This window comes from Cololabis saira, chromosome 9, assembly GCF_033807715.1.
Source record: "Cololabis saira isolate AMF1-May2022 chromosome 9, fColSai1.1, whole genome shotgun sequence".
Classification (NCBI taxonomy): Eukaryota; Metazoa; Chordata; class Actinopteri; order Beloniformes; family Belonidae; genus Cololabis; species Cololabis saira.
In genome coordinates, this window is record NC_084595.1 from 48,164,797 (window position 1) to 48,190,510 (window position 25,714).

Below are 25,714 nucleotides of genomic sequence, written 5' to 3' on the forward strand. Positions count from 1 at the left end.
GTACAGAAGACACTGGGGGCAGAAAGAAGTCTTAGGGTGCTTTCAGACCTGTGGCCCGTTTGTTTTGTCCCGATTCAGGGGCTAAATCCATACAGTTCCTGATCCTGATGAGGGTGCAAAAATACAGTCATATCACTCCCATTCTCAAAAGCCTCCACTGGCTCCCTGTATCACTCCAGATTCAGTACAAGGTCTCTCTCCTCACCTACCCATGTGTTCATGGAACTGCTCCAACTTACCTCACGGATCTCCTCACTCCTCAGACATCCTCACGCTCCCTCCGTTCCTCCTCCACCGACCTCCTAAAAACCCAAAAAACTAAGCTCCGCACAATGGGTGATGGAGCAGTCAGTTGTGCTGCTCCTCGCCTATGGAAGGCCCTCCCAGAACCGGAGGGCCTTGCAGACTGTGGACGCTTTTAAACGTGGCCTAAAAACACACCTTTTTGAAAAAGCCTTTTCCTGTTCATTTTAACTTGTAGCACTTTAAGATTTGTTTTTAATGAAAAGTGCACTAGAAATAAAATGTATTTGTATTATTATTATTATTATTACCGTTGTTTCGTTTGTGTTTACAAGGCAAGCGTCTGTAGCGGTTCAAAGCTGTTAACAAATACCATGAACCAACTGTTCTCTCATTGGTCAGAACTGAACGCGGAAGGAGTTTCCCGGGAAAAACAACAATGGTTATAACCCCTTTCACATAGATAGAGGGTGCAAAGCGCAGACCACCGCTGCCGATCCCATTCATTGTGCTACCGCACAATACATTTTTTTTTTTAATGCTTTTATTCTTTTTTTCTTATTCTATTTTATGCTCCGTCTCATGATTGTATGTTGTATTCCTGTGTGTTTTATTCTGTAAAGCACTTTGGCTCACCTAGACGTGGCTGTAAAGGGCTATATAAATAAAGTACATTTACATTTTACCGCGGCACAAGAGCGGACCGCTCTGCCGCTGAGCACGGCGTCGTGCGAGAGGAGCCTGCCGCGGCATTTGCACCGCGCCTGCCTGGCCGAATTGAACATTTTTTAATTTTTAATTTCACCTTTTAATTTCACCTTGCCGCGCTGTGACGACATCTCGGCTCATCCAATAGGAGAGAAGGGAGAGAGAAAGCTGTGTCCAATAGGAGAGAAGGTGGTGGAGGCTGCACTGACTCTTCTCCTTGCACCGCGGTCGCACATACAGGATGAATGGAGTTGTGTGGGTTGCTGTGTGGATTATGTTCTCACTGCAAACGAACCACTCCAGGTCTGGAATGGAAGCGAGCCGAGAACCGAACCCCTAACCTTTCCTAGACCTCGGCTCGCTTGTTTTGTCCCGCATCCGAGCGCGATTGCTGTGTTCACATGTACCAAACGTTCCGATCTTTAGGGGGAAACGCTCCCTGCTCCGGAACAACTGCTCCAAACGGGACAGAGGTGAAAGCACCCTTACTTAAGTGGCTCTGTACTGCGGTGAAAGAAAAAGTGTAATAAAAAATAAAAAGAACATTACATCTCATAGTTCTGATCCTCAGTCTCCTGCTGGACAGAAAGCTCCTCTAAGGTGGCGTCCATATCCAGCTGGTTGGTCTCCAGTTGCCTCAGAAGGGTTTCCCTCTATGTCGAGACACAGACACAGTTGAAGAACTACAGGAACATGCCGTCTCCCATTTAAATAAATATGTAGCAATAACAGCAGAAGCACGTTTACAAACCAATGCTCTTGGGAACACCATGGCATAAAAAAATACTCCCAATATAAAAACTAACCTGTAGCTGAAGAAAGGGGATGTTAAAAAACCTGTGCAGATACTTCAAACCGAACCCATTCTTCATAGAAGACTCAGCATAATGGATGTAAGATGCTCCCAATGGTCTGCACAGACAAGTATTTTTACTTTAGTTTGTGTATAAATAGTTTTTTTAGAAATAATGTTAAAGCTGCACTAAATATTTGTAGTGGGGACATCTGAATATCCTTACATTAGACATTTTCTCTTTGCTTTTGCTTGAGTACATATTTTTTGTCAAGCTCCAGATATTTCAGTTGTGTATACAGTCAAAATAAAAGCTAAAAGCAGAAACTTACAATATTTCTTTTTTCCCCTCTTACACACTCGACAAGCTCTCTGGGTAGTCACAAGTACAACACTGCTTTAGTGTGAGCAGTTCACACACAGTTGCTGCCGCTCAATTGCTGCAAATTAGAAATAGTAAAGACTTGAAGATGTGTGCCTCCTACTAGAGAGAAAACTCAGGGTCCACTGTGTCTCCAGAAAGTTATTGTATTTGTTTAAATCACAGTAGCACCTAGGGGTGTAAGGGTACACACAAGTCATGATTCGGTATGTACCTCGGTATGGGGGGTCACGGTTCCGTACGGGTTCCGTACAACAGGGAAAAAAAAGCAACAAAAAGTGAGACATGTGTAAGACTGGCTTTGTTCATTTATTCTGAACAAACCGCAAAACTACAAACCATCTCCTGTTATAACAAGTTAAAAATACAAGGAAATATTGTATGTATTTACACACACGCACGCACGAGTCTCTCCGTAGCTACACCGTAGCCTGACCTGCACCTCCGAAAAAATGGAACTACGCGTCGAGGCAACGCAGACCCAACGCAGACCCAACCCAGACCGAGAGGGCTGTGATTGGTTTGCTTGGTAGCAACGCATTTCCGGTTCCGGTTCGTGAAGCAGTCGTGAACTTTAAGCGCTCTTTTCTTCGTGTGTGTGTGATTTTTTTTTTTTTTTGGGTGGTTTTGGTTTTTTGCACAATAGTTGTCCTTATCTCTTTGATTCACTGTGACCGGAAAAGCCGGAAGCTAGACAAAGTATCAACTAGCGCTCTGGGGGGGATTGCACCGCGGCAAAATGGAGTGACGGAGAAGTCTGAAGGGTTCATGACTTCTGGCAGCTTTAAGGCCCATTACCGCCACCTGGATTGACATGAGGACTCACGAGGCTTTTTAAAATTATCATTCAGACGTATTTGTTGGGTGACCAAACCGTGATGGGAAGAATACAAATACCGTTACACCCCTAGTACCGCTCATAAAATACTAACGCCACTCATCAGACCTGAAAGAAAATCCCTAAATCTACAAAGGTGCCACTAAGGCAGACAGCAAGATGATGTAGACTTGTTGAGAAATAGGAAAGTTAGGCATGCAAGCTGAGATGATACATACATATGATACATATAAAATCTTAACAACTTTAACCCATTATTTAATTTGATAATTCAAACAGTAGAACATTTGGATCCAGCTCTAGTTTCTGGAAAGTACAACTAAAACAACTTGTATGATAATTTTCTGAGGATTTGTCACCTACAATTTATTCAATGCAGTATTTTTGCACATTTGTTTGGTGGGAAAAGGTGAGGCAGAAACAGAAGAAAAATATCTATACAGTTGTGTTTGCCCCCTTCCTGATTTCTTATTTTTTTTGCATGTTTGTCACACAATGTTTCAGATCATCAAAAAATGGAAATATTAGACAAAGATAACCCAAGTAAACACAAAATGCAGTTTTTAAATGAAGGTTTTTATTATTAAGGGGAAAGAAGAATCCAAACCCCCCCCCCATGGAAGTGGTGAACCTTCCCAGGAGGCCGGCCGACCAAAATGACCCCAAGAGCAGCGACAACTCATCCAAGAGTCACAAAAGACCCAGAACAACATCCAGAGACCTGCAGGCCTCACCTGCCTCCACTAAGGTCAGTGTTCATGACTCCATCAAAAGAAAGAGACGGGGCAGGTGGCGCTGCTCGTAGTGCAGCCGTCGCACAACTAGAAGGTCCTGGGTTTGATTCCTGCCGGGGACGCTGTGGGCGCTGGCTTCAACGCCCCTGGGCTCTACACTGCCCCCTCTGGCCAGCTGGGGCCCCAGTTGGGGAAAAAAAAAAAAAAAAAAAATCAGGGGATAAATATATATATATATATATATATATATATATATATATATATATATAAATAAGAAAGACGGGGCAGAAATGGCTGCATGGCAGAGTTCCAAGACCAAAACCACTGCTGAGCAAAAAGAACATAAAGACTCGTCTCAGTTTTGCCAGAAAACATCTTGATGATCCCCATTGGGGGAAATACTCTGTGGACTGACGAGAAAAAAGTTGAACTTTTTGGAAGGTGTATGTCCCATTACATCTGGTGTAAAAGTAACACGGCATTTCAGAAAAGGAACATCCTAGCAACAGTAAAACATGGTGGTGGTAGTGTGATGGTCTGGGCTGTTCTGCTGCTTCAGGACCTGGAAGACTTGCTGTGGTAAATGGAACCATGAATTCTGCTGTCTACCAAAACATCCTGAAGGAGAATGTCAGTCATCTGTTGGTGACCTCTAGATGAAGCCACTCGGGTTCTGCAGCAGGAAAATGATCCAAATCACACCAGCAATCTCTGAATGGCTGAAGAAAACTAAATGAAGACTTTGGAGTGGCCTAGTCAAAGTCCCGACCTGAATCCCATTGAGTTGCTGTGGCATCACCTTAAAAAGTAGGTTCATGATAGAAAACCCTCCAATGTGGCTGAATTACAACAATTCTGCGAAGATGAGTGGGCCAGAATTCCTCCACAGCTGGAAAAGACTCATTGCCAGTTATGGCAAACGCTTGATTGAAGTTGTTGCTGCTGAGGGCCCAACCAGTTATTAGGTTTAGGGGGCAATCACTTTTTCCACACAGGGCCATGCATGTTTAGATTTTTCTTTCCCTTTGGCAATAAAAACCTTCATTTAAAAACTGCATTTTGTGTTTACTTACGTTATCTTTGTTTAATATTTAAATTTGTTTGATGATCTGAAACATTTAAGTCCGACAAACATGCAAACACATAAGAAATCTGGAAGGGGGCAAACACTTTTTCACACAACTGCATATAACAGATAATGTTACTACAATGATGGGCAAACAATCATAGAGTGTGCATTTTTAAGGTGTTTATTTTTGAATCAAATAGTTCATTTATAGGTCAGGTCAGTCTGTGAAAAAAGCTCAGTGCACTTTTTATCTGCACAACACTTTTTTTTTTTTAAATATTTTTATCCCGGTTTTTTCCCATTTTACCACCCAGTGCTCTACCTAAGTAACAGTCCTGGGCATTGCTCCCTCTACCAACCTCGGGAGGCCCTACACTGAGCTCAGGTCTCCTCCTTAACCTGAGGAGTGAGCAGCTTCTTTTCACCAGACAGGGTGGGGTTTCTCTGGCCGGACGTAGGGCGTGGAAGGATCACGTTGTTCCATCCAGATCCTCCCCACCCCATCTGTTCCCCGGTTGGCCAGAGGGGGCAGTAGAGCCCAGGACTGCTGCATGTTTTTGTGAGGGTAACTCACATTGCTACCCAAGGGAACACGGGGAGAACATGCAAACTCCACACAGAAAGATCCTTTCACCAACCCCACCCAGGGTGCTGAAGTCATGGGGGAACTAACACGCACTTCAGCGCCCAGAGCGTTCCTGGCGGGAATCCAAACCAGGACCTTCTTGCTGTGAGACGGCTGCACTACCTGCTGAAACACCGTGCCCCCTCACAACACTCATCTTAAAAGACACATGGCAAGTGCCAGTATTGATAAGATAAGATATGCCTGATCTTGGTGGCCCTTCATTTTAGTGATAAAATAATCATTATCATAGATAATCCTTAATTAATCTTGTTCCAATCCAATCACTTTGTGAATAATTTTAAAAATGATGTCCAGGGGGTTACAGTAAATGCTATAAAAAATGTTAAATCAAGCTGGATTGTAAAAGCTTATGACTGATTAAATAAAACACCTGTAAAAGGGTGATGAAGCTTACTGATTAACCTGGAGTTTTCTACAACAAGAGAGCTGTTGTTACATCATGAAGTAATTTTGCTGTTAAGTTTGAAAACAGAGAGTGACTGAAATTATCTGAGTGGCCAAACTATTATTATACTGCAGAAATAATTTAAAACAGGAAGTTAATAATAAGTAAAGATGTTAGTCTAACTGAATGAATGAAACATTCAAGTTTCTTCAACAATGCCTGGGACTTACCTGTTCAGTCCAGCAATAAGATCTCTGATGTCGTCAGGAAGAATGACCCGATGTTCCCCCATGTCCCGGTGGTTTCCCAGGAGACACACCGGCACATGGGTGGGTACTTTGGGGAGTTCCCTCAGGATGTAGTTGAATGTCCTACAATTGACAGAAATACAACCCAAAATTGATGTGAAGGTGAAAGAAGAAAGCTTAAAAAAAAAAAAGAAAAGGAACATTTAATATCATTTTGTAGCTATAGATTGACACATTTGGCTTTTTCAGTCACACAGGTTAGATATACTCTATTTACACACCAGCGATATTGCAGCAACACTAATCAATCTACCTGTATAATATAATACACCTGTATTCTGTAACAAAGCATTGCTTAAATGGTGCAGTTCTGTAAGATATTTAACTGGTATCAGTTTAAAATGACAGCTCTGAAATAGGGACATTTAAAGCAGCACTATGTAACTTTTCCAGCTTAATCTAATATTTCATCATCATTGTGATGGTACATCAACTTCCAACAGGTTTAATGAACCTCTGTCATGGTCTGAGGGGGTCTGTATCGCCTTCACTGGCACTATGTAACTTTGAGGAGCATGGTAGGAATCCTTCCACACTAAAAAACTACACATTTTTACGGCTTTGACTGCTTTACGGCATACGTCACTTCCCCCTCCTTCCCGATTCGTAGTCGAGACAAAAGCTGGGTGGGGCGTGGAGCGCAGAGCTCAGCAGAAGCTGGTATCATGGCCGAAGCAGCGAAAAAAAACGAAGAAAATAAAAGTTTTATCGGAGGAGGCGAGAAAAAGAAAGAGGGAGAGTAACAAGCTAAATGCCCGGACAACAATAAACATTGGCCCGGTGTCGTGTCAAAAAGTGATTGCGTGCCAGAATCTGATTTCTGGCCGGGGGAGCGCGCACAGCAGCCCGTTGAGCGATAGCGTTTAAATGTCGTTAAAAAAAAAGTGTTTAAATTATGAAGCTCAAGAATGAGATCAAGTCATATTTAGGCAGAAACAACTTTTCATTAACTGTATTTGGCCTTCAATCAATTTTTGGCAGGTGAAAATGCCTATTTTGTGTTGTAAAAGAGTTAAAAGCAATCCTGTGAGCTCTAATGTTTATATTATGAAGCTCAAGAATGAGATCAAATCATATTTAGGTAGAAACAACCTTTCATTAAAGGAGCATGAGGCTCCTTTTAAGAAATGAGACTCTCTAGCGCCACCCTTCGCCACGACGGCCGTTGGGGGTACTGCAGCCAACAGCGAAGCCGGCACGGGAGAACGGGGAGAACGCGCATGCAGCGTCATGTGACGTCACATCCGCAGGACAGCGCGGGAAAAGCTGCCCCAGCCTTGCAGCACATTTTGCAGCACACAGCCTGTTCAAGGCAACGGACAGATACGCTAGAGGGCTCACTGGTTTGGAACGCTTCATCTGACATTACTAGAAAAATTAAAACGTATACAATTTTTTTTCATAAATCCAGCCTCAAGCTCTTTTAACTGTATTTGGCCTTCAATCAATTTTTAGCAGGTAAAAAGACCCATTTTCAGGGGAGAAATCAGATTCTGGCAGGCAATCACTTTTTGGAACGACACCAGCGTTCCCTCGCTGGCGTGAGCTGAAAGACGAGGAGGGATGTCCGACCGATGGGGATTTATGGGGATAAAACAAGACACAGTTATGATACAAATGTAAATGTAGAGTTCTATGGTCAATAAGAATAAAAATTAGAATGTTTTCTTTTTTTATTTTTTTTTACCTTGTCTGCACACATATTAATGATTGATACCATGACGGTAGAAACCAAAAGTATATATATGTGCATTATTACTATATTTAATATATATACATATATATACGCACACATACATAAATATACACATACAAACCCAGTGTTTGTTTTTTTTTTTTTGGGGGGGGGGTGGTGATTAGATTAGAATTAGAATGTTTTCACATTCGTCTTGGGTTTTGGTAATTCTAAAATTACTGACAATATCAACAACAGACATAGAATAATAATAGTGATCATAAAATTGTGTAATTGGCAATGAGGAAGCTTATAAAATAATAATACAATTGAATAGAATTACAGCACTAGAGGAAAGAATGCAATGCAAAGAAAATGTATAGAACATTTCTAGTATTTTTCCTGAGAACTGTAAAATTGTGCAGGGCTGATCTGCAAAATATAAGGAATGGGCATTCAGTTATTCACAGGTTATAAAGTATTTTTTTATTTTGTCAGTAAGTATGTTGGACTACTAATTTATGACCAAGTCCCTCTAAAAAACGGGACAGGAAAAAGCTGCCGTAGAACAAAACCAGAGCGCATTATCAAATGCACGTGACGGGGACAGGATCTTTCCGGCAGTACGCGCTGGTGCTCATGGGAAACGTAGTGTTGTTTCTGGTAAAGCACTACCGCTTTTGTCCAACGGAGCCGCCAAACTCAACAAAAGCTGAAAGTTACATTGTGCTGCTTTAAGTGAATGCCACATCCTCTCCCCTCTCTCTGTCCTAAGCCGCTCTGCTTGTAACTGTGAAAGGATGAACTATATCTAGTGCAGAGGAGTTAGGAGGATAACTTGTATGCAAACTGGGACATTTAAAAGAAAGAAAAAAAGGCTGACTAGTAGTTTTACTTCAAAGAGTACAAATTAACCCACCGTGCTTCATGCTGATACCTAAAACTATGCATTCCCCAAAGATGCTCCAAACAGTATTACTACCAACGTCTGGTCAGGATTCAGCCTTGAACAAGAGCTGGCTCTCAGATTTACAGCCACGTGCAGAATTACTGAAACCTTATCTGATCATGTATATTGTAACATTAGTGCTCAATGGTGAGACTGCAGGAAAACACAGTCATATGACTCTTACCACTGCTTGGTTATGTCAAACATCATGATGACTCCATTGCAGTTCTTGTACACATCTAGGAACTCTGCATCCAGGGCCACCTCATCTGACTGAAACACATATCGCCATAGCAAAATAAATTAAAATCTCCACTCCACTTTCTATCCACCTGCCACTTTAAATTTATACATGTAAAATAGGGCCTACATGGCCAATTAAATTACCCACACACACACTAGAGGGAGAGGCTAGAGAGTTCGTAACACAACAGTCATATGATAATCACCTCTTGTGGTTCATTCTCCAGTTTTAAGTTTTCCCCACGCCGTTTACCTTTGCCTAAAAGAACAAAATCACAAGTGTTACCATTAAACAAGCCAAGAAAAACATTGACATCACAAACTTTTGTGTGTTAGTTCATGATGAGTAAAGCAAGCAAAGCAGTTCAACCACTTTTTAAAGGAAAAAACACATTGCTGCCTACTTTTAAACACACTGGCCTCAATATATCTATTGGCTCACATGATGCAAAGGCTCAGGCTTAACGTAGTGTTTTCACAAGAGTAGGGCTGGGCGATATGGACCAAAAGTCATATCTCGATATTTTCTAGCTGAATGGCGATACTCGATATATATCGATATTTTTTCTGTGCCATAATTGGAGTTTCCCCCAAAGCATTATAGCATAGCATCTCTGTTAGCATCTCTGTTAGCTTCATTTTTTTCTGAGGCAAACCCTTAAAAAAACAGTCAGTTTTAATACAAAGCCTCGTGCCGAATGTCACACAGGTTCCTTTATTAACAGAGGTCTGCACAATATCAACATGTATAAAACAAATGAAATAAAAATAAACTGCCTGCATATATAGAATAAAAATGCTTCTTGAATAAAATAAAACAAATATCCCTTTCCTGCATAACAATTAAATTAAAATACACTGTGCAATTAATACAATGTAGACAGTAACAGGCAGACTTTTCCACTGAGGTTGACAGTTGTGAAAATAACAAAACATTTGTGCAAATCTCAAATAAAACATTCAAGTCAATTTGTCACAAAATAAGCTATATCAAAATCGTAAAAAAAAATGTAAAAAAAATAAAAAATAAAAAAAAATTAAATTGATATAAACGATATTGTCTCGTACCATCGAGTTTTAAAATATATCGATATATATTAAAATATCGATATATCGCCCAGCCCTACACAAGAGGAACAAAAAATGCAGCCAAACTCTTAGATATAGCCACACAGCAAACCTGAAAATAGCCAAACCTTGAGAGTATTGACTTTCAGATAAGAGTGGAAGAAGGCGGGGGCCAAACCACAGCATACAAGCAAGTTTCTATACACTACAGTAGCGCTCACCTACACCTTCAGGAAGAGGGTATTTTTGGCCTGAGATGAGTGTAAGAAAGGTGCAAGAAAGACCATATCAACACTGAGGACAGAAAAACAAACCGAACAAGCATCTATTTGATGTCTTGTAATATTGCAGCAAGAAGACAACACATATAGTGAAGTCAGCGTCAGAAAAAAGTCTTTGACAGGTATAAATACCATCACTCACCTTTGTCCACCACATCCCACACCTCTACCTTAACCACATCATCAGTAGCTGAAATAAAGAAAGATTGACTTCATTATTCAAGCTCATTGAACACAAAAGGGAAGGAATTTAAATGTGCAGGCTTTTAAGCAACTATAATATGAATCTAGTAATCAAAACAGTAAGAGGTAACTGTGGAGTGCAATTGGTGTGAAGTTAAACACAAATACAGGACTCCTAGTCTGAAAACCAGTGAGCGGAAACTACTCAATTTTTCTTTTGTTACCTTGATATGGGGCCACTGGAATAAATCACCAAGCAGAAATAAAAGATGTCAAATAATCACCAAAACATAAGAATAAAAAAAAAAAGCTCTCATGGTCGGTACTGACAGGACTTACTTTTGTAATTCCAATGAATACTTGTGACTTGGATCTCCTGAGTGGGTATGTAGTCCTCCACAAACTTTTTTCCCTGCAGTCGATGCCATAAAGTACTCTTTCCAGTATTTCTGTCTCCCCTGATGACTATTTTCACTTGAGTGAGAAATACATGAAGGTCATCACTTAATAAATTTAAAAAGGAGGTCATAGACACAGACAAAGACATATCAAACATAGATTTCTTACTGTTATACTGGACGCCTTTGGCAAAGCGCCTCTGCAAACTTTGGTTCATCGACTGCAGTCCAGCAGGAATGTTTTTCTCCCTGAGCTGACCTGGCTCAGACCCTACAAGCTTTTTCAGTGCCGAAAACATTTTTGAGACTTCTCAAACGTGCAGTGGCACGTGGTAGAATAGTGGGACTATGCTTGACAATCTCTCAGGTGGTATCAGAAGGAAAAACGTAACAATGTATAGTGATGGCTGAGGATGTTAATGGTCCATGTTTATGAGCAAATGTGGGTTAAATGACTAAATTGACACTGAATTTAACATCTCTTAGATTTGAACTGATATAGTTTTTTTTTTGCCAGACAGTAGAGGAGGCAACTACCATGTTGTTAAGATGATCATCTGTGAAACAAACAAACGAACAAACAAACAAACAGTTGGTAACTAGCATACCTTTGTAAACGTGAAAAAACATTTTTTTTAAATGCTGATGCATGATCTCACATTTTTTAAGCTCACCATCACTGAAAGTCGAAACAAAAAGTTATAATCCTTTCATTCCCTATACAGGCTGATTAATTAAACATTCTGGCCATTACTTACCAGTACTTCATTGTGATAGAAAATCTCTATTTTGATATATAACATTTAGTACATGCAAAGACTCAACAGAGACAGAAAGACCAAAATCAGCTCCTCTTCCACTACGCCACTGCTCCTGAAATACCTTGTTTTAACTAGATATATTAACACAAAAAGGCTGTAGTCCAGCCTATCAAAAAAGTTTTTCCATATACCCCCAAAATCAAATTATGAACCAGTACTTCAGCTTCCTCTTTAGGAGTCGTGCTACATCTCTACTTACATTTCAACACCAGAGCTTCACTGTAGTTGAAAGGAGATGGATAATTCACAGGCACTTAAATATATGTTCAGATTTTGCTGTGTTTTGCAACAAGGTAAATCGATTTCAATGTGGATCACTGAGCTGAACATTTGGAGACTGGAGTGTTGGAAGGGTAATTGAAGACTGCTTTGCTTACATCAGGGAGATAACTGAGAAAATGACTGTAACCAAAAATGTTCACAGAAATATATCTTCATTAAAAAACCTGAAAGATACCTAAAGGATATACAATAACTGGAACTGAGGAAACATTTCTATGCAGGAGTCTGCTTCATATATTCACTCATTCATTAAATGCCTGTGTCCAGTTGACCCCAAAAAGTGTTAAAAACGCAGTTACAGTTTTCTGCATTTCAGAAAAGTCAGACATTTAATTGTGAGGCTCAAGTGTAAACAGAACTAATGTGGTCAGCTGACTCCTTTCACAGTCAACAATTGACAATGAATTTGAAGTTCGGTTCCTATGAAACCGGTTTATGATACATAAGGTGCTTTGTGTAAAAGCATGACTTCACTCGTGCCACATTGTCCAGGAAATATTGAGTTCACCAACAGCTATCGCTTTAACAGTAGAGTGTACATGCCGATACATCTGAACAATAACCGGATAGTAGCACCATTGATTGACTACATGTTAAGGTTGGAGCTCCACTTAGCATTAGCCGTGCAGTTTGCTCAGATAAGTAAGTGCTGAACCAAATTTGCGTTATAAAACTATTAAATTATAAAAGCCAATCAATCTACGTGGTATGTCAAGGTCATTACACGCTTTAAAGAGTGATGAGGCGACTAGTGTTCCCTCAGCAAGGCAGTAATGTTGTAATGTTATCCTGGCTCAGTGGGAGCTAGCTCTCCTGCTCATATTAGCTTAGCGTTCCTCACTCGGAGTTCAATAACAACACAAGGCAGTGCATTTCATTTAGTTCACTGGCGTCTTTTTTAGTTACTCACGTCATTTAATAAGATGAGAATATACAACCCCAACATATTCCCCTTAAAACATCTGTCCGACATCCATCCTGACAGAGATGTAGCAGCCACATTCCCTCAAAGAGCAGCTCCGCGGACCTGTAACATCCTGTCAGACTGTCAAAATAAGGCTTAGCAGCTCCGCGGACCTGTAACATCCGGTCAGACTGTCAAAATAAGGCTTAGCAGCTCCGCGGACCTGTAACATCCGGTCAGACTGTCAAAATAAGGCTTAGCAGCTGCGCGGACCTGTAACATTCTTGTCACTACCTGATGTGAGTCCAGCCCCCGGGTCTGGCAGTCAGAAGGCGCGCCGATTTTTTCCAGTGGCCAGCCGCGGTACTGCAACCAAAAATCCCATGTGGCCCAGAAAGCTTTTTTCCCATAGACCGCAATAGTAAAAGAGAAGCCTCTAAAACTGTTCACAGGACACCTCCAGCTGTAATCACCGGCAATTACTAATCTTTGTTTTCTATATTTTTAAGTCATGGACTTTATATCTGTCAAAAATGTTTTATAAAGGCCAGAAAAGTCAAAGAAAAGTCTCTTTCTGGACGTGACGTCACGGCTGACGTCACAGCCGTGTCCGTGCATTCCACGGATGTATTATATTAGTATATATTATGTAATTATATTATATTAATACATTAATAATATATGTAATACTATACATGTAATAATATACATTAATTAAGATATTATATTAATACATATGATATTAATATTCGCGTCATTGCCCCGGGGCATGATGGGAGGCCCCAGAGCATCATGGGAGGTGACTCAACTGCGCATGCTCTATGGGCCAGTGTATGCGGAAGTAAACCTGGAAGTCAGAGATTTTTTCGGCGGATGCGCTGGCTGAGCAGAATGCATTGAAATGAATGGGCGGCCATTTTTGACGTCCCATCCAGTTTTATAATAGATCCATGTGTGAGTCGCTACCATGGTCGCTACCCCATGGTCGCTACCCAAGGGGGATGGGGGCCAAGATGACGACCGGTACAGACGCAAGTCTTCGTGGCTGAGCAGTGCATTGCACCTCTATCCCTTAACATCATTTTTTGACTTCATATATGATCATGGGCGTCAGTTTGATTTCAGAAGTGCTGGGGACATTTACCATAAACCTGAGTAAGGTTTGAAAAGTGCTGGGTACGAGCTACGCCCATTACTTCCGAATTGAGGTTTCATGATAAATAATAGGCATTGCTTATTATTATTATTATTTTAATATTGCTGATCATGGCTTACAGTTTAAGAAAACTCAAATATCTCAAAAAATTTGAATATTCTGGGAATCTTAATCTTAAACTGTAAGCCATAATCAGCAATATTAAAATAATAAAAGGCTTGCAATATTTCAGTTGATTTGTAATGAATCCAGAATGTATGACATTTTTAGACTCCAGAAAAATAAAGGACTTTATCACAATATTCAAATTTTCTGAGACAGTCCTGTAAACTTGTTTGTGTCGTTGTGCTGAACCACTTCCAAATATCCACGGTTACTTTGTGTTAACGGAGCAGCAGAGAGCAGCGTCTTGCTGCTGCAGGAAACTGCGCGCTGGAAGCAGATCAGTGACGGACACTGGCTGATTTATGGTTCCGCGTTGCACCAACACAAAGCGTACGGCGTAGGATACGCAGGGATGCGAACGTACGGTGCGCGACGCTGCGTAACCTACGCCGTAGCCGTCGATTTAACGCGGAACCATAAATCAGGCTTGACGCGCGCGCATTTGTCAGTTTTCTTTTCGTCTTTTCAACTGAGCATGAAGACACATAAAATGAGGGTGCAATGCATGCTTATGCACCCTCGTAGAACCGGGCCTGCGGAACGCAACTTTTAATTCCCATTTCCCAAGCCCTACCTGGAGGTGAAGCCCGAGTCCTCCCCGCTGTCTGGCACATAGAAAGATCTGGGCACAGACGCAGCAGGTCCTGTTGTCCCGCCACAAAGATTTTGCTGGCCTTAATGTTTCCTGTGTTTTATTTTGTTCATTATTGATACATTTAGTGTTGATGTGTGTGTGACAGACGTGTGTATGGGGCGTTAATGAAAATACGGGACAAATCGCGTCTTACTTCATTTTTTTTTTTTTTTTTTTTTTTTAAGTGGTGGGGACAAATCTGCTCGTCAGACAAAGTGGTGGGGACGCGTCCCCACCGTCCCCGGCGGAAATGACGCGCCTGTATATGATACTTTAAACACACCCAAACTATGTGTTAATAATACCCACGTTACTTCAACTCCGACTCTCCAGCTAATATCAACTTAGTTGCCTCTGCCTTTGCCGTATAGCAGCCATCGTCGCGCAGCTAAGCTAAAAATAGCCACACGTGCTACTGTGATTGTGGAGGTCACTTCTCATCTGAACAAGATGCCAAAAGAACCAGGAACGAAACGGAAAGACAAAGAACCAACTGTCTCCAAAGAAGGTATGATTTTTGGAGTGCCTCCAACTTTAAATGCTCACATGACACAAGCGAGCTCCTCAACTGAAAACTCAACTGCAGCACCTGTTGATGCTGAACACGACTATACAGTCTCTGGAAATGGCACTTCTCTGCCTGAATCTGCTCCCAATACCCCAGTGAAACCAAAAGAAAAAAAACAGAAAGCTGAGATATCTCTCGCAGACTTGCAGACCAATATTGTTGCTGCAATCAATGTTCGTGCTGATAACCTGGAAGACATGATCACCAGGAATACTGTGGGCATTGAAGCCCTGAAGAAGTCTGTTGATTTTGCCTTCGCAGAGGTTGAATCATTAAAAACTGATATGAAAGTGGTCAAAACTGCTAGTGAAAAACGTGACCAACAAATAGCAGATCTGCAACTCAAGCTTAATGAAGCTGAAAGGTACGGGCGGAGATGGAACCTCAGACTCCATGGTGTACCCGAGGGAAATGATGAAGACATTAAATCCAAGGTTGTCAATATCTGCTGTGCTGTGGTACCTGCCTCTCAGCAAAAAATTATAGATGACATTGACATTGTTCATCGTCTAGGAAGATACCAGGGGACTTCAAACAGGCACAGGACGACTATTATCCGTTTTACAAACAGATCTACAAGAGACCTTCTGTGGAGGATGGCAAAAAAGAGCGAGTACCTGAAAAATAACAAGCTGAGGTTCGCTGAAGACCTGACTTCTGATGACAAAGCAACACGAAACAAGCTGTGGCCCATTATTGAAGCTGCAAAGAGAGAATGGAAAAGGGCACACTTCGCAGGCACCCGTGTCATCTTTGAGGGAAAGGAGGTACGTCCAGAACAACTTTTTCTGGCCCAGATGGACACATCACCCGCTGGTGCCGCTTCCCACTCCGAAAACTCCCAGGGACATCCGTGACAAACTCAGGAACCCCCGGGCCTTCCTGGTCGGGGGGGTCGTCCCCGGCCTCGGCCCGCCCGCCGTGGAAGCCGCTCTCGGGGCCGGGCCCATGGTGGCCTCGGGCCACACGGTGCGTACAGGACCACCTCCTCCTCCGTGACGCGGCCCCGCGTCAGCTGCCGGTGCGCCTCCGGGACCGCTTCCTTCACGGCGCAGCCCCGTTCTGGAGCTGGTGCGTCCAGGACCGCCTCCTCCTCCTTGACACACTGCTCTGGCCGCTGGTCCGGCCCCGTCTCTGCAGGACCCGCCGCCGCTGGCGGCTGCGCCTCCGCAGCCGCCTCCCCAGCCAACTCCGCCGCCGTCTCCCCCTCCGTCTCAGTCGCCGACTCCGTCCCAGGAGCCGTCGCCTGGCGGCCCGCAGCTTCTGCCTCCCGGCCTCTAAGCTGCAGCACCGCCAGTGCTGCCGCGGCAAACCTCAGACGGGGTGCAGGGGTGGGTCGCTCCGTTGGCCACGCCGCCTCGGGAGCCGTCGCCTGGCGGCCCGCAGCTTCTGCCTCACGGCCTCTCAGCTGCGGCGCCGCCAGCTCCTCCCGCGCTGCTGCGGCGAACCTCCGGCGTGGCGCAGGGGTGGATCGGTCCGCGGGCATCAGCGCCGCCAACACAGCGAGCTGATGCCCGCCCTGGTCACGGCGCAGGGCGGCCAGGTCCGCAATGGCCTGGGCGAGCGCGTCCAGGGCCCGCTCCATGCCTCTCCTCCCATCGGGCCCCACGTTGGGCGCCAGTGTAGCACGGTGAGTGCCACGGGGCCCGACCGACAGGATGGAGAGACACGGAGCTTTGTGCAGACCCTTTTATTAACTCAAATCACCCAAGACACACGTGTGCAGCAGAACCTTCTTCACAGCCGACGAGCCCTTGCTGCTGTGCAGCTATGCCTTATGAAGGCTGGCAGGGTGGAGAGGCTGATTGGGCCCACCTGTGCCCTAATCAGCCTGAGTGGCTGCAGCTCCTCCACTCTGCCACAGTATCAATAATGAATCTCTTCCTCCCACCCTAACCCAAGGCTTCATAATTTTAATCCCGAAACCAAAAAAAGATGTACTTCTTATTGACAATTGGCGTCCAATCTGCTTACTAAATAATGATTACAAAATATTTGCATTGACATTTGCCAAAAGAATAAAAACGGCCTTAGATTTCATAATCGATGAAACGCAATCTGGCTTCATGAAAAACAGACATATCTCCAACAATATTAGATTAGTTCTGGATTTAATTGACTACTTGGATTTGTTCCCTGATGAAAGTTTTATTCTTTTTGTAGATTTCTACAAGGCCTTCGACACAATACAACATAGATTCATTTATCACGCCCTGGAAAAGTTTGGTTTTGGGTCATATTTTAGCAGTGCTATCAGAACAATGTACACTAATGGAAACTGTTCAATAGTTGCATACCGGTACTTCTCCTCGTTTCTTTCTTAAACGTGGGGTTCGGCAGGGATGTCCGTTATCTCCGTATCTTTTTTTGCTTTGTACCCAACTACTCACTGACTATATAAAGCTTAGTCCACTAAAAGGTATTTCAATCGCAGACAATGAAGTTATCATCAGCCAGCTGGCTGATGATACGACATTATTTTTAAAAGACCTTTCTCAGATACCTTTGTCTATTGATTTGATTAATACCTTCTCTAATGCCTCCGGTCTTTGCTTGAATATAAAAAAATGTGAACTTTTTGCTCTCAAACACTGTGACATCCCTGCCGTATGTAATATACCTGTAAAGGACTGTATTACTTACCTTGGAATTTCAATCACTAAAGATGGGAGGGCCAGATGCAACTTGAACTTTAATTTAATTATTGACAATACACGAAAAAAACTGAACCAGTGGTTGCAGCGAGACCTAACACTAAGAGGTAGAATTCTACTCACTAAAACTGAGGGAATATCCCGCCTCACATATGCTGCTTTATCCCTTGATGTAAACAAAAAGACCTTAAACAATATTGACAAATTGCTTTTTAATTTTATTTGGAGGAACAAAACTCACTATATCAAAAAATCAGTAATAATGAACTCATATGATAAGGGTGGCCTTAACTTTTTAGACTTTTCTACTTTGAATAACACTTTCAAAATTTTTCTCCACATAGATACTACTTATGGAACAATAAAGACATTATATACAGAAACAAATCAATTTTTTACCCTCATTGGTTCTCTAATAACATTCTTTTGGTTGGTCAACTGTTTAATTCCAATGGCTTACTCTTGACATATCAAGAATTTTTTTTGAAATTCAATATTATTGTCCCCGTTAAGGAATTTAATATAATTATAAACGCAATCCCTACTGGAGTTGTTATGTTATTTAAAAGTACGATGGGACAGAACTTAAATTTAAATTTGTCTTTTGATCCAGCTAAACTGGAAATTGATGAGATTTGTTTCTCCTCAAGACGTAATAATAATCGTCATTTACGTGCATTGTTTCAGAAGGATGTTGTATCAATTCCTTATGTGGTTTCTTATTGGAATAACCTTGTTAACTATCTTGATTGGAAAAAGATTTGGTCGTTACCTGCAAAAATACTTAATTACAAATAAGATGAAAGAAGTATCTTTTAAAATAATTCACAGAGTTTACCCATGTAAAATTTTTCTCAAACGCTTCAAAAAAGACATAGACACTGCCTGTTGTTTCTGTGAAGGATCCCCTGAAGATGTTTTTCATTTATTTTGGAGTTGCCCTTTCACTACAACATTATGGTCCATATCTGTAATTTGATTTGTGTTAGTGTTGAACCACATTTCTCCCTTTGCTTTGAACATGTAATGTTTGGCTTCATTGACTATCCGTCTGTAAAAAAAAAAACAATTTTAAATATATTAATCTTATTATACTTTTGACAAAATGGTTTATTCATAAATCCCGGTATACTAATCAAAAGCCTCTCTTTTGTATTTTTGAAAATGAGGTCAAACAATACATTAGAACCATTAGTCTCTCCAACAATGCAAAGGCCATCAAGACCTTAAGTTTATGTGCTCTTTTCAATATATTTTTGTAGTTCATTGTTTCATTGTGTCCTGATTTTCCGCCGATGAGTGTATGTCTCCCCCTGGCGGTTGTATTGTGCTGTTTGCATCTTGTCTTTCAATAAAAAAAAAAAAAATTTGAGTCACACATGCGCAGTCGCATCCAACAACAGGGAATGTTATGCTATATAAGGGTATTGATGCAAAAAATCTTTATATTATTTTTAGCAAAAAAATATTTATATTATTTTTAGCAAGCATAGCTAAGCATGATAGCCAAATTACCTTTCATGTAATTACTCATAGAACGAGTAATCTTCCATTTGTCAGCTTTTCCCAAACTGGGATGGAACTTTCCGGATTCCATGTAGGCATGGAGATGATGGTGTTACGGCCCCCAGCCGTTACTGCTTTTGATTTAGTGTGTAACTGTACTTATGTTTTGTTTCTGTATGTTTTGGGTGAGTGAGCACTCCTGTTTTTGATCCATCTTCTTCCCACTGACAGTTCAGTTTGACAGGTCCCGCCTCCTGCCGCGCCATTGGTCCTCCGCAGCTGTGGCAGATCAGACTGATGAGAAGACACCAAGCTGCTGGTCCTCAAAAGCAGCACACCTCAGTCAGCAATTCGAGGGCTGCTACTGTTCAGTGTGGCAAGCCTCCTCGCTGTGTTCTGTGTGTTCTGTGTGTTCTGTGTGTTCTGTGTGTTCTGTGTGTTCTGTGTGTTCTGTGTGTTCTGTGTGTTCTGTGTGTTCTGTGTGTTCTGTGTGTTCTGTGTGCTCTGTGTGCTCTGTGTGCTCTGTGTGCTCTGTGTGCTCTGTGTGCTCTGTGTGCTCTGTGTTAGTCTGCTTGTGAGCAGTTCTTGTTTAAGTTAGCTGTGTGATTTTGTAACTGGCTGTCCCTGTATATTATTTTATACTGAAGCAGTAAGGGTAAACCGCCATTTAATTTGATCCCCTTTTTCTCCTGTTTTTGTTAAGTGTAGTGCAACTCAGGGAGCTAAGCTGATTAGTTATCCAAGGCTATTAATGAATATTATTAATAATTATTAATAATTAATAAAGTTGACTATTTGTCAAATTGAATTATCAAAGGATAATAATTCTCGTCGGGGCACCACCGCCGGGCCTTACTTCCGGAGGAATTGTGATAACTAAACAGCAGAAAATCAGTCTCATATGATTTTAAGGTTTATGCCTAATACAGTAATTGAAGGGTGAAATTCGAGCACTAGGCTCTGCTTAAACAAATCAACTTGTGACCAAATCTTGCATGAAATAACACAACCACTCATTAAGAATCAATCAGAATTTATTTACATACGGGTATCAAAAGGGATGTAAATAAATACCCGAATAAATCTGATGGCACACGACATTATTATAAAACCATTAACTAACAAGAAAAACAACAATCAATAAAATGAAATGAAAGTTAAATGCATGGAATGAAAAGAAAAGAATCAAATGTAATTAAAGCTGCAAGCAGCGATGAACGGGCCCTCGCACTCACGGCCACCGCCCCCCATAAGCATATCTGAAATGACACCACCCACGACTTCCTATGTCAAACCATTCAAAAGTTATAGCAGAAAAAAGGGACAACCAATCAGAAGAAGGGGCGGGGCTAATTCAGGCCAATGAAGGTCAAGGACTCCATAAAGAATCTGATGACACCACCCACGACTCTCTATGTCAAACCATTCCAAAGTTATAGCAGAAAATCGGGACAACCAATCAGAAGAAGGGGCGGGGCTAATTAAGGCCAACGAAGCTTAAGGACTCATTACAGAGTCCCATGACACCACCCACAACTTCCTATGTCAAACCATTCAAAAGTTATGGCAGAGAAAAGTATTCTAGGGGGCGCTGTTGAGCCGTTAGGCCACGCTCATTAATGCAAACCATAAAATATCAAATGTATCGCCAGGCCTGGCTTGCATGCAAAATTTGGTGACTATCAAATATGGACCAATCAGATGAAGGGGGGCGCGCCTTTTGGCATCTAGCATCGCCACGGTAACACCTTTGAAGGAGAAAAGTAATGCGCGTAGTCGCAGGATGGAGACGCACATTTTGATGTATAACACATCTGGGTGCACATTACGGTTCGGGCCATATTAATTGCCAAAGGAATGGCATAAATTGCGCCAAAATTACACAATTAATTCAAAATGGCCGACTTCCTGTTCGGTTTCGGGCATGGCTCCAAGAGACTTTTGTTTAAGTTGCGCCATGATACAGGTGTGTAGCGATTTTCGTGCATGTACGTCAAACCGTATTGTGGGGCTTGAGGCACAAAGTTTTCCGGGGGGCGCTGTTGAGCCATTTTGCCACGCCCATTAATGCAAACCATGAAATATCAAATTTATCGCCAGGCCTGGCTTGCATGCCAAATTTGGTGCCTTTTGGGGAACTATCAAATATGGACCAATCAGATGAAGGGGGGGTGCGCTTGTTGGCGTCTAGCGTCGCCACGGTAACACTTTTGAAAGAGTAAAGTAATGCGTGTAGTCGCAGCATGGCGACGCACATTTTGATGTATAACACATCTGGGTTCACGATACGGTTCGGGCCGTATTAATTCTCGAAGGAATGGCATATATTGCTCCAAAATTACGCGATTAATTCAGAATGTTCAAAATGGCCGACTTCCTGTTCGGTTTCGGCCATGGCGCCAAGAGACTTTTCTTTAAGTAGTGACATGATACAGGTGTGTACCGATTTTTGTTCATGTACGTCAAACCGTATTATGGGGCTTGAGGCGCAAAGTTTTTTCGGTCTGAACGAATCAGATGAAGGGTGGGCGCGCTTTTTGGCGTCTAGTGTCGCCACGGTAACGCTTTTGAAAGAGAAAAGTAATGCGTGGTGTCGGAGGATGGAGACGCACATTTTGATGTATAACACACCTGGGTGCACGTTACGGTTCGGGCCGTATTAACTGCCAAAGGAATGGCATAAATTTCGCCAAAATGACACAATTAATTCAAAATGGCCGACTTCCTGTTCGGTAAATGGCCGACTTCCTGTTCGGTTTCGGGCATGACCCCAAGAGACTTTTCTTTAAGTTGGGCCATGATACAGGTGTGTACTGATTTTCGTGCCTGTACGTCAAACCGTATCGTGGGGCTTGAGGCACAAAGTTTTCAAGGGGGCGCTGTTGAGCCATTTTGCCACGCCCATGAATGCAAACCATTAAATATCAAATTTTTCGCCAGGCCTGGCTTGCATGCAAAATTTGGTGACTTTTTGGGCACGTTTAGGGGGGCAAAAAGGCCTTCCTTTTGTCAGAACAATAAGAAGAAGAAGAAGAAGAAGAATTAAAGCTGCAAGCAGCGATGAACGGGCCCTCGCACTCACGGCCACCGCCCCCCATAAGCATATCAGAAAAGACACCACCCACAACTTCCTAAGTCAAACCATTCAAAAGTTATAGCAGAAAAAAGGGACAACCAATCAGAAGAAGGGGCGGGGCTAATTCAGGCCAGTGAAGGTCAAGGACTCCATACAGAATCTGATGACCCCACCCACAACTCTCTATGTCAAACCATTCCAAAGTTATAGCAGAAAATCGGGACAACCAATCAGAAGAAGGGGCGGGGCTAATTCAGGCCAATGAAGGTCAAGGACTCATTACAGAGTCCCATGACACCACCCACAACTTCCTATGTCAAACCATTCAAAAGTTATGGCAGAGAAAAGTATTATAGGGGGCGCTGTTGAGCCGTTAGGCCACGCCCATTAATGCAAACCATGAAATATCCAATTTATCGCCAAGTCTGTCTTGCATGCAAAATTTGGTGACTTTTGGAGAACTATCAAATATGGACCAATCAGATTTCAAAATGGCCGACTTCCTGTTCGGTTTCGGCCATGGCTCCAAGAGACTTTTCTTTAAGTTGTGCCATGATACAGGTGTGTAGCGATTTTCGTGCATGTACGTCAAACCGTATTGTGGGGCTTGAGGCACAAAGTTTTCCGGGGGGCGCTGTTGAGCCATTTTGCCACGCCCATTAATGCAAACCATGAAATATCAAATTTATCGCCAGGCCTGGCTTGCGTGCCAAATTTGGTGCCTTTTGGGGAACTATCAAATATGGACCAATCAGATGAAGGGGGGGTGCGCTTGTTGGCGTCTAGCGTCGCCACGGTAACACTTTTGAAAGAGAAAAGTAATGCGCGTAGTCGCAGGATGGAGACGCACATTTTGATGTATAACACATCTGGGTTCACGATACGGTTCGGGCCGTATTAATTCTCGAAGGAATGGCATATATTGCTCCAAAATTACGCGATTAATTCAGAATGTTCAAAATGGCCGACTTCCTGTTTGGTTTCGGCCATGGCACCAAGAGACTTTTCTTTAAGTTGCGACATGATACAGGTGTGTACCGATTTTCGTTCATGTACGTCAAACCGTATTGTGGGGCTTGAGGCGCAAAGTTTTTTCTATCTGAACGATCAGATGAAGGGTGGGCGCACTTTTTGGCATCTAGCGTCGCCACGGTAACGCTTTTGAAAGAGAAAAGTAATGCGTGTAGTCACAGGATGGAGACGCACATTTTGATGTATAACACACCTGGGTCCACGTTACGGTTCGGGCCGTATTAACTGCCGAAGGAAGGCATCAATTTCGCCAAAATGACGCGATTAATTCAAAATGGCCGACTTCCTGTTCGGTTTCTCGACATGACGCCCAGACACTTTTCTTTAAGTTGTGTACTGATACAGGTGTGTACCGATTTTCGTGCATGTACGACAAACCGCATTGTGGGGCTTGAGGCACAAAGTTTTCAAGGGGGCGCTGTTGAGCCATTTTGCCATGCCCATTAATGCAAACCATTAAATATCAAATTTTTCGCCAGACCTGGCTTGCATGCAAAATTTGGTGACTTTTTGGGCACGTTTAGGGGGGCAAAAAGGCCTTCCTTTTGTCAGAACAATAAGAAGAAGAAGAATAATTCCTGCAATTACAATAGGGCCTTCGCACTGCAAGTGCTCGGGCCCTAATAATTCCTGCAAATACAATAGGGCCTTCGCACTGCAAGTGCTCGGGCCCTAATAATAATAAAGATGATAAAGAACACAATAATGATAACGTACAGTAATACGCATACAGTAATCTCATTAAACATAAGTTCAGCTTTACACCGTTCTAACTGACTGATCGCCCAAACACAGCCTCACGTCTCCTCTGGATTCTGCATCTGGGCTGCGGGTTCTGTCGGGGGTTCCAGTCCGATGCGGCCTCGTTCCTCTCGGCTTTCAGTCCAAGCAGTCTCTCGTCTCTCTTTCTTCTCCTTCGACTCTGAAGAAATAAAAAGACAGGGGTGCAGCATGCAGCAGCCGGGCGATCCCGCCCTGGTCACGGAGCCTATCACGGCGTCTCGGTGCGCGCGGGGGTCCGGTCCACTCGTCGGCTGATGAGCGCCCGGGCCTCACGGACACGGGTGGCTGGGTGCTCCTCGGGCTGAGCTGGCAGACTGACCGGAGGATCAGGCCCTCCTCGGGAGAGAACTTAGAGCGGGGAGAGAAATTAGAAAGGAGAGAAAGTTGGGAGCGCAGTGCGCTCCGTGGTAACGGGTCTTACGCTCCGCCGGACACTCCAGGCTCGAAGCGGCTCCCCCCCCCCGTCTCGTCGCAGCGCTCAGGAATAAATGGGTAGATGCGGCCGTGGCTGCCTCGGCAGGCACGTCTTGTCCGGTCCGCTGGCTGAGGGAGAGAGCGAGCACTGGGCAGGAAGGGAGCTTTTGAGTTCCGCGGGCTGCGTGATGTCACCAGCCCCTGGCAAGTGATTGGGTGCTTCCCGCTTTTGGGCTTGGGGCGGTTTTACTGAGAGGGACAGTCCCCCCCTTCAGGGCTCGCTTCCTGGGGCTCCACTGAGTCTGAACCCCCCTTGGTGTCGTCACCCCAGGGAGTCTGTTCCTGGTCCCTTTGCGTTGTCTTTTCCTTTGTTCCTCCAGGTCTGGCGGGAACCCTGCTGGGTTTGTGGGGGCTATACTGCGCCTGACCCCCTTCCTAGGTGTCGTAAACTTACTATCTCGAGCTAGATCACCAGGAGGCACATTGCAGCCGATTTTCAGTTTCAAAGTTGGATATACACATTCACAAAATGTTCATACACATTTATAAGTCCAGAGTTCACATGGGCGACGCCCAACATACCGTATTGGCCCGAATATAAGACGGGGTTTTTTGCATTGAAATAAGACTGAAAAAGTGGGCGTCGTCTTACATTCGGGGTCTAGACGTTATACCCATTCACAACGCTAGATGGCGCCAGATATCTTTAAAGCCAATGCTGAACTTAACTCCCCAGGCCAAAGCGACCCCCTGTCATGAAGAAGAAAAATAAAAAATAGCAGTAGCATGAAGAAGAAAAATAAAAAATAGCGG

General features: G+C 43.1%; 1 protein-coding gene across 5 annotated transcripts in view; it reads right to left on the reverse strand.

The window, feature by feature from the left end:
* Positions 1–13,063, reverse strand: part of rabl6b (RAB, member RAS oncogene family-like 6b) — a 57,923-nt gene extending 44,860 nt beyond the window's left edge. The window contains exons 1-11 of one of the 5 annotated variants that reach the window (XM_061729708.1): positions 12,920–13,063; positions 11,076–11,463; positions 10,848–10,982; positions 10,733–10,747; positions 10,468–10,515; positions 10,266–10,295; positions 9,183–9,235; positions 8,918–9,006; positions 6,032–6,172; positions 1,758–1,863; positions 1,501–1,604 (exon numbers count right to left, since the gene is read on the reverse strand). In XM_061729708.1, coding sequence (XP_061585692.1) covers positions 1,501–1,604; positions 1,758–1,863; positions 6,032–6,172; positions 8,918–9,006; positions 9,183–9,235; positions 10,266–10,295; positions 10,468–10,515; positions 10,733–10,747; positions 10,848–10,982; positions 11,076–11,205 — 851 coding nt within the window. In that variant the 5' untranslated portion in view covers positions 11,206–11,463; positions 12,920–13,063. The remainder of the gene's footprint in view (positions 1–1,500; positions 1,605–1,757; positions 1,864–6,031; positions 6,173–8,917; positions 9,007–9,182; positions 9,236–10,265; positions 10,296–10,467; positions 10,516–10,732; positions 10,748–10,847; positions 10,983–11,075; positions 11,464–12,919) is intronic. The other 4 variants (XM_061729709.1, XM_061729711.1, XM_061729713.1 and 1 more) reach the window with 4 other exon arrangements.
* Between the last annotated feature and the right edge of the window lie 12,651 nt (positions 13,064–25,714).